At 59.7% G+C, this 9329-nt stretch overlaps 1 protein-coding gene and 1 long non-coding RNA gene across 2 annotated transcripts; both read left to right on the forward strand.

Annotated features, from left to right (window-relative positions):
• Nucleotides 1–437: 437 nt before the first annotated feature.
• On the forward strand, nt 438–4747 carry BHLHE40 (basic helix-loop-helix family member e40). Its single transcript, NM_001277144.3, has 5 exons — nt 438–625; nt 722–791; nt 1119–1226; nt 1571–1694; nt 2513–4747. The coding sequence occupies exons 1-5, from the start codon at nt 546–548 to the stop codon at nt 3334–3336; spliced, it is 1206 nt and encodes a 401-aa protein (NP_001264073.1). The 5' UTR covers nt 438–545; the 3' UTR covers nt 3337–4747.
• Nucleotides 4748–6130: 1383 nt separating this feature from the next.
• On the forward strand, nt 6131–8073 carry LOC107054403. Its single transcript, XR_005839433.2, has 2 exons — nt 6131–6386; nt 6606–8073. It is a non-coding gene; the product is annotated as an uncharacterized LOC107054403 (long non-coding RNA).
• Nucleotides 8074–9329: the final 1256 nt, after the last annotated feature.

Genomic DNA, 9329 nt, shown 5'->3' on the forward strand with positions numbered 1-9329 from the left:
AGGTCATGAGTAAGCCTCGAGCCGCGGGACGGCTCGGCGAGCACGGGAGCAGCCAAAGGACTCCGGCAGCGGGGATTACCGACGCGCCGCGGGAGTGCCGGAGCGCGAGAGTCGGCTGCCGCGCTCCAGCCCCGCTCCGCTCCGGGGCGGCCGGGCAGCGCCCGAGGGGCGGCCGGGAAGCAACCAGGGCCGGGGCCACCCGGGGCCACGGGCTGGCAGCCCCGCCTCCCCCCCCGGCACGTTGCACGGCTGAGCGGGCGGGGGGAGGAAGGCCGCCGCTCGCCGACACGTGAGCCTCATGTGACGGCGATGGAGGGAGGGAGGGAGCGGGGGGGGGAGCCCGGCCAGACGTGCCGGGAGTCACAGGGTAACGCACGTCGCCGCCGTCCACCCACTCGGCCGCATTTAACCCGGCCCTCCGCCTCCCTCCGCTCCTCAGCCGGCGAGGCGGGGACGCGGCATGAGCTGCCCGCGCTGAGCTCCGCACCGCTCCGCACCGCTCCGCTCCTCCCGGCTCCCGCGGCACCGCACCGCTCCGCGCCCCCATGGAGCGCATCCCCAGCGCGCAGCCCCCGCCCGTGTGCCTGGGCAAGCTGCCCGCCCTGGAGAGCGCCGATGTGCCGGGGTAAGGCTGCGGGGGGGACAGGACGAGAGGAGAGAGTCCCCCCGCCGCGGCCCCGGGGGCAGGGGTAACCTCGCTGCTTTCGTTTCGCCCGTGCAGGCTGGACTTCGCGCACATGTACCAAGTGTACAAGCCCAGGAGGGGGTTAAAGAGGAGCGAGGACAGCAAGGTAACGGGGTGGGCGGTGCGGTGCGGGGGGTCAGCCGTCGTTGAGCGGGGGGGGGTGAGAAAGAGCTGAGCTTCTATGGGGTGCTGCGGGGCGGGGGGAAGGGGCCTGCGCTCAGCGGTAATTCGGGGGGAAATAAAAAGAAAGGCTGTGTGCTGCGGGGTGGAGGGCGTTCGCGAGTATTTGGGGGTGGGGGGGGAGGAAAAAAGGAAGAAAGAACCGACGGTGGAATACGGAGTGGGTATAGCCGTTATTTGGGAAGGGGGAAAAAGAAAGAACGCAAAAAGGACGGAGGGTGGGTGCGGAGCGCTGACCCGCCGCTCCTTGCAGGACACCTACAAGCTGCCCCACAGGCTGATAGAGAAGAAGCGGCGCGATAGGATCAACGAGTGCATCGCCCAGCTCAAGGACCTGCTGCCCGAGCACCTCAAGCTGACGGTACGGGCACTCCGCGCACCGCTCCGCGGCTCCGGGCCCGGCCTTGCGCTGAGCGCGCGGTGCCGGCGGGGGCAGCAGCGCTGAGGCACGGAGCTCTGCTCGGGGCTGGGCGTCCCCAAATAGCCCCGGGATACGGGGCCGGGGGCTGCCCCGCGGCTGCTCTCTGCGCGTTCCGTACACGTTCCGGATATTTCTGTTCACGGGAAGCACGCCTCGTGCTTTCCCCGATGAGCAGCGCTGCCCCCGAGCCCCTTCCCCAAATCGCCCCCATCTCTGCTGTGGGAATGTCTCCCAGCGCCCGCCCCCCTCCGCAGCGTCCAACGCGTTGTGTGCTCTGCCCGCAGACCCTGGGCCACCTGGAGAAGGCGGTGGTGCTGGAGCTGACCCTGAAGCACGTGAAGGCGCTGACGGCGCTCATCGAGCAGCAGCAGCAGAAGATCCTGGCGCTGCAGAGCGGGCTGCAGGCGGGTGCGTGAGTGCGCCGTGCGGGGCCTGGCTGGGCATGGCGGGGCTGCGGGGACGCTGCGTGGGGAAGGGGAGGCTGTGCCTCTGCCCTCTGATTGCCGTCGGTTTCTCTCGCTTGGCTCGTGGGCTCGTGCAGAACAAGTGCGGCTGTGCGGGGTCAGTGCCAAGTGTGCTGTGCGGCCGCTTTAAAATTAAAGTGGATTTTAAGTAGTTTTATTTAAAGCCCAGCTTTGCTGTGATGCCCTCTCCAAAGCCGTTCAGCTCTCTCCATTCATAACCACGAGCTTTGGAGCCTGGTTCTGCGCTTCCCTTCTCCCCCAGAGCGCACAAACACTGCCGTCTGTGTGCAGATCTCTGTGCCCCATCACTCTGCAGGCAGAGAGAGCTCAGCACAGTGGCTGCTCGCTCCCTGTGCTTCCTCCTGCTGCTTGCACATGTGGCACTCACGTGGGTCTGATAAAGTCAGACTGAGTTTGGCCGGGGGTTCCCACTGCCCTGCAGGGACAGCACCAGGGGAGACCTGTTGGCACCGGGGGCACCTGATGGCACCGGGGGGGTCCTGCTGGGTCTGGGGGGCATCAGCTGCTTGCTCCCCAGCAGAAGTGCCCAATGCAGTAAATGCAGAATTAAAAGATGAAGGGCACAGGTAGAAGCGAACGCAGGGATGTGAAAGTGGCAGGTTGGGTTCTGGTTCATAAGTCGTGGGAACTCAGGTTAGCCACTGAGTTTGCTCTGCTGGCTGTGCCGTCAGCCCGGAGGTGGTAATGGAAGCATTTGGCGTGCTGTTAATTTTTAATTTCTCCCTGTTAATGTTTCCTCAGGTGACCTGTCAGCGAGGAGCCTCGACTCCAGCCAGGAGATGTTCCGCTCCGGCTTCCAGCTGTGCGCCAAGGAGCTGCTGCAGTACGTGGCCAAGCACGACAACAAGGAGCTGAAGGCAGCGCAGCTGGTGGGGCACCTGCACCGCGTGGCGGCCGAGCTGCTGCCGGGCGGCCCCAAGGACCTGAAGGAGAAGGCGGTGCCGGGGGGCAAAGCGGGCGAGGGGCGCGGGCAGAACTGCGTGCCCGTCATCCAAAGGACATTCGCTGCCTCCAGCGGGGAGCAGAGCGGCAGCGACACAGACACGGACAGCGGCTACGGGGGGGAGCTGGAGAAAAGCGACTCCAAACCGGAGCAGCCCTATTTCCCAAAGGATACCGAACTGAAATACGCCGTCCAGGAGAGGATCAGCTCCATCAAGCAGGAGAGCGAGGACCCTCCAGCCAAGAGGAGCAGGCTGGAGGTGCCCGATGACGACAGCCCCTTTGGCGGCGAGGTGATGGGCACCGCGGGCGGCTTCCTGCCCCCCCACGCCCACCAGCCCCCCTTGTGCCTGCCCTTCTACCTGATCCCACCGTCCGCCACCGCCTACCTGCCCATGCTGGAGAAGTGCTGGTACCCGGCCTCCGTCCCCGTGCTGTACCCCGGGCTGCCCGCGCCCGCCGCTGCGCTCACCAGCTTTGTGGGCCCCGACAAGCTGTCCCCCCCACTGCTGCTGCCCCAAAGACTGCCCTCCCCGGGGCCTGCCCGCTCCCCCATCGACTCCTCGGCCCTGCTGCAGGCGCTGAAGCAGATCCCCCCGTTGAACTTGGAAACCAAAGACTAAAGCACGGCGTGGGTTTTGGTTTTCTTGTCTTTTTTTTTTTTCTTCCAGTTTGAGACCGTTTCACTTTCATGCATTGGCTGGAGGGAGGTGTGGGCCACGGCTCACGGTGTGCGGGGAGCCACAGCCCTGTCCTCTGTGCCAGGGAGCGTGCAGGAGGATGAAGGAGGTGCCCGGCTTGGCCGTGCAGAGCTGCTTCCAAAAGGACAAGAAAAGAGCTCGATGCTTTCCGCCCCCCTCTCTGCACCCACAGAACGGGTTGGCTCAGTCAGCTGCCATGTGTCAAAGCTGTGAAAAAATACCCCGAGAGGCAGATGTGGTTCTGTAGGGTCTGGATGTCCCCAGTGGAAGGTATGGATGGCCCTGCTGCAGGGTACGGATGCCCTCTGTGGTACGGCGGGGGCTCTGAGCTGTAGGGTCTGGGTGATCCTGGTGGTACTTTGAGGGTTCTGAGCTGTAAGATATGGAGGTTCCCAGTGGAGGATCTGGATGTTCCCAGTGGAGGGTCCGGGTGTCCCCATGGTGCCTTGGGCTGTAGGGTCTGGCTGTCCCCGATGGTACTTTGGGGGCTCAGCGCTCCCAGCCCGGCCGTGCATGGTCAGTGGTTCAGGCAGACTAGGATTTCTCTCCACACCTTTGCTGATAGATATTATAATAAATAAAAGGTAGATGCTGCTTGGAGGCTTTACGTGGAGTACACGTAATGGATAACAAACCTGCACCCTGTGCTGTGATGGGCTGCTGGTGGGGGCTGAGCCCAGTCCTGCCACGTGAGCGTGGCCCAGTTGTGCTGAGCCCAGGTGAGGGCTCAGGCACATCCCATAGATCCCAGCACTGCGGGGCCCTTTGCTGCAGGCAAAGCCACGACACCGTGCCCAGTTTGGCTTCTCTTTTTTTCCTTTTTTAAACAACCTTTCCCTGTTCTGTGTTGTTTTTTCTCACCGGTTCTGAGGACCGGTGTCCAGCACAACTCCGCTATGGGTTCCCATTTCACCTTCCTGTTGCCCCAGCTGTTGAGATGCACTATGCTTGATTGCAGATCGTGTTCTGACGTTTATTTCATTGGGTTGGTGTTTTTTTTTTTTTGGTATACAGTTGTTGCCTTTATTTGTAAAATCCTGTTATAAATATATATATTATATAAATATATTAAAAGGTAAAGCGTTTCAGATGTCTATTATTTGTATAACTACTTGAGCATCAAAGAAGTGTGAAATATGAATGTATCTTTGTTCCTGGGTTGTCCTTTGTTTTTTTTTTGAAGAGAAGAGCTTTGTTTTATTCTCTAGGGAGAGGTACAGTGTTTATATTTTGGAGCCTTCTTCAAGGTGGGATATTGTACATATTTTTATCTCGAGTAAATGTTAAGTAGTTGTTTAAAAATACTTAATAAAATAATTCTTTTCCTGTGGAAGATGGGGGTCAGCTTCTGTGCTTTCCAACAGCTGAGCCGGGCCCCTCTGCAGGGCCTGGGCTGGGGGCAGGAGCGGGAACCAGCATGGGCATGGGGCTATTCCCACGTGCTGGGGTGCTGCTCGCTGATCTTGGGGATGCTCATTGACTGCTTGATTCCCGGGGGTGCTCATTGGTTGATCTCAGGGATGTTCACTGATCTCTTTCCCATCTGCACCTCTGGGCGTTGCTCCTCTCACCACTTCCAGCTCCAGGTGAACTGCTCAAGCTGAGGTTTCTCCCCGTTCCTTGGATCCAACTGCTGCTGAGGACCAGCGGGCGCTGCATGCCAGGATGCCCCGCTCTGCTCACCATACCCCCTCGGCTCCAGGGCTGGGATGCTGCTTCCCAAAGACCCAGGTATGGGGGAGCTCCTCCTGCAGGATGGGGTCAATCCTGGTGCTCCGCTGCTCTGTGCCGCTCAGGTGCTGGATCTGTAATCCTTCACCCCGTGCACGTGGGCGGTATGTGAGGGCCCTGCTGGGCGTTGGAGGTTTGTACAGGGTGGAAGAGTTGCAAAATCTTCTAGCAGCAAAGTGCTCTGTGGGATGGGGCTGCTGCAGCCCTGGGACCCAATGTGGGATGCACACGTGCCCATGCTGCATGGCAGTGAGCAGCGCAGGGCTGTCCATGCGCACGGACTCGGACACTCCGTTCATCCTGGTGCTGGTGTTTGGTTTAATGAGAACTAAATATTGATCTCGCTAAAGGCAATCCCACGTAACCCCCTTTGGGGATGGCACACAGTGCTCAGCACAGTCACATTTCAGCTCCTCCATAGCCGCTGCGGTTGTGCCTCATCCCTATGGTGCTCTGCCCATGTCAGGCCCGTCTCCATCCCCATCACTTACTGGTGGGCACACGCTGGGGGAGCCGGCAGGGGGTGGGCTGGGGCATATGGGGTCCCTTCGGTGCCACCGCTGTGTGCCATGGGATGGAACAGGGATGTGTGATGGAGGGCAGGGAAATGGGGTGATGGGGCCGCAGAGGGATGGGGACATGGGATGATGGGGACATGGGGTGATGGTGAGGACACAAGGTGACCCCAGCCCCTCCACGCAACCCCTGCCCCGCCGGGCTCACCGCGTTCCCTGCCTTGTTTTCATGGTCTCACCCAGCTCTGACCTGCCTCAAATGTTGACACAATGTCACGTTTCCGACTGCAGCCTTTCATGTGCAGCCGGAGGCTAAATGTGGCTGCTGGTTCCTGGAAAAAGACGTGCCTGGCACCCTTTCAGCAGCAACCCGATCCCCATGCAGGCTTGGCACAGCAGCTGAATAACATGGCAATAACTCTTTCAGCAGCGTTTCAACCCATAAATAGGGCTTCCCGAGCACCCCCCTTGAAGGAAGGCGAGGAGGGAGACACGAGGATTATTTGTCCATCATAAATAAACTTGAAGAAAAATAAACCAGAGCACCAGAAAAGCAAACAGGAGGAAGCAACCCCATCAGGAACAGATCAAAGGGAAGCAGGGCAATGCTGCACAGGGTCTGGGGAGCAGGAGAGGGATTGCCTCAAAAGGAAAGCACTGCGTGGGGAGTTTTGCCACCTGGGCTCTGCTCTGCCATCCCCATGCAGGTGGGGTGGGAGCTCTATGGTGAGGACCCCCAGCCCTGCAGGATGCAGATGCGTGCTGTGAGCTCCTCACCACCTGTTGGGAAAGCTCCTCCACAGGCCAAGGGTGGCTGCAGGCATATCCAGGAGCTTCTGATTTGCATTATGCATGGATCAGGGCCTAAAATAATCCCTCATTATGTGTTTTTTTTTTTTTTTTTTTTAATAGCTGTGATTTTTGTTTCTTTTTTGTTTCTCCTAGGACTCCATTTTTGGTGACTTTACAGGAACGGGCATCGCAGGGGCTCCCAGCTCCCCACACTGCAGTGGGCACAGAGTGGGGACACAGCCCTGGTGGGAGCAGTGCCCTCCCGTGCTGCCCCCGCTCTCATCTCCCAGCGTGTAGCTGCAAGTGCCGTGTGTTTACAAACGCAGCATTGCAAGATCCCTTGAACTGTGTCCTAGTACAAAAGAGGCTTTGAAACAAGAACCACGTTGTCATGGCATGTTTCAGGCCAGCAGCACCAGACTGAACCAGATAATTGCTGTTTCTGCTTTAGCCGCTGTGTTGTGAGAGAAGGCGTTGGGTTGAGCAAGGCTCAGCCCTCGGAGTGGGGCTCAGGGATGGGGGTGGGGATGGGGTGCGATGGGCTCTCAGCACACCCGTGGTGGGGTCTGTGGAACCAGGAAAGAAAGGTATGGGCACAGCGTGGCGTAAAAGGCAGCGGACTCCTGGAGCACTGTTAGTCCTTGGCACAGGTACAGAGCTCACGTCGGTGCCTTTGCCTGAGGATGTGCACAGTGTGAATGGATGTGGCTCTGAACAGCTCAGGGAGAATTTAAGGTTGGGGTCTCAGCACAGATCTTGGCTCCAAAGGGGGAACGTGCTGGGATGGGGCATCAATGGCAAAACATCACAATGGCCCTTTGCTTCTTTCCCCGCTCGCTGGCAGCCCGTCACCCTTTCCATGGTTTAAGTGAGTGTCCAAAGGTCACAGCGAACTCAAGTCCCTGCCCCGTGGCTCACGTCGTCCAGTGAATAAGCAGTGGGTGTGCGGCACCTGAATCAAAGCTCCCTCCTGCTGCAGAGCAGAGCACGGGGCAGCACTGGGCTGTGAGCCTGCAGCGCGTGCTCTGCGCCTGGCTGCACCCGGGTGGGAGTGGGGCCACTGGGATGCTGCCCTGGTGGATGCTGCCCCGGGGATAATACCCTGAGAGATAACTGCCCCAGGGGATGCTCTCCCCGAGTGATGCAGCCCCGAGGGATGCCCGCCTCAAGGGATATTCACCTGAAGAGATGTTTACCCTGAGGGATGCTCACCCCAAGGGATGCTGCCCCAAGGGCCGCCCCAGCCCCATCACCTCCCCCGCGGGGCGTTTCAGTCTTGCAGCCACCACAGCTGTGTGCAATGCTCTGAGCACTGTCAGCTGCAGCCGACGAGGGGAAGATGTGATGGAGCGGAGTGTCGCAAGGGGCAGGGGCACAGCTGGGGCTGATGACGGGGAGCAAAGGCAAGCCGTTAACACTGGGCCATTTCCTCTGCCGCTGCTGACTGCACGGAGCCCACGCTGATTTTCTGCGTTTCCTCGCTTTGCTCACTTCCAGGTGCTCATCCCAGGGGCAGGCGGTGGGGCCGCTGCCCGGCGCTTCCCGCTTAGCCCTGGATCCGCTCCAGCGCGCGTGAGCAGCACGAGCCCGTGGGGAGCGCCGGGAGGCGCCGCTCGGAGGGGCTTTCCAGCCACATCCACATCTGAACCTCACGGCGAGGCGAAGGCGTTGGGGAGAGGCCGAGATGGAGATCTGCTCACATCCCAGAGCGCTCAGAGCGATGACTCAAAGGATTCCTGGCGTTACTGCACGGCGAGGTGCAGCGCGCTGCCACCGCCGCCGTCAGCACAACTGCGCTCCCTCGGACAGCTGCGAGTGCTCGCAGGTTTATAGGGCTTATTAGGCAATTTCCTATTAAAAACGTTTATGTGAACACATAAATATTCATTTATACAGAAATCGTCTGGCCTTTCGCACGCAGAGCGGTGCAGAGGAGACACGTTGTCATAAATCCATCAGAACTCAGGGCTGTGCTGAGCGGGCCGGGTGTGGGGTGGGGGTGGGGGCGGGGGTGGGGTTGGGGTGGCTGAGCAGCAGCCGCGGGTGCTGCAGGAGCTGCGTGCTGGGTTTTCTCTGCTGTGATTTCCCAATGGCCGCAGGAGGAGCAAGCACAGACCCGAGCTGGATGAAATCAAAGGAATTTTTTTTTTTTTTTCATTTGCTGTCTTATGCGCTGACCGCTAAACCACATCCGTTGAGCCCGAGCCCAGCCCGGTGAAACAAAAACTAGGCCAGGGCTTTTTGCTCCTTTCCCCCTCCCGAGGTTGGTGCAAGAGATGGGGAACCCCTCCGTGCTGGCACCGCGAAGCTCTGTGCGGCCAATTCCCAAAGCAAACCCTCACGTCCCTCTCAGGTGACCCAATGTGGGGACCGTGCTGACCCCCTGGCTGCACGCTTATGGGCTGCAGGGCCGGGGCAGAGCAGCAGTGCCGCCCCCCTGACAGCCCGGGAGCAGAGCTCACATCAGGGGCGACGCGGCTGCGTGGGGAAGTTCTCACGTTTGGGAGCAGACAGCAGCTTTATTGTTTTAGTTTGCAAACCAAAACCAGCCGGGAGTTTCTGAAGTGTCTGCCATCCCCGCAGAGCTGTTTAGTCATGCCTGGTGTGCATGCATGTGAGACAGCGCAGGGGAGGGAGGCTCTGGGACTTTGCAAAGATTAAAGATTTATGCTGACCCTTGAATGAGATCCAAGGGTGCTAATCTGCCCTGATCCTATCGTCTGTGCAGGGCGGATCTATTTCACTTTCCTTTATGGTGCTCCTGACTCACTGTGCTCCCACTGCAGCCGGCTGGGTGGGAATGGGAAGCACCGCCACTGCGCATTTGTTTGGGTTTGCATGTAAAGCCCTGGACCTGCCGTGGGTGCAGCTCATAAA

The sequence above is a fragment of the Gallus gallus genome, chromosome 12, assembly GCF_016699485.2.
Source record: "Gallus gallus isolate bGalGal1 chromosome 12, bGalGal1.mat.broiler.GRCg7b, whole genome shotgun sequence".
Lineage (NCBI taxonomy): Eukaryota > Metazoa > Chordata > Aves > Galliformes > Phasianidae > Gallus > Gallus gallus.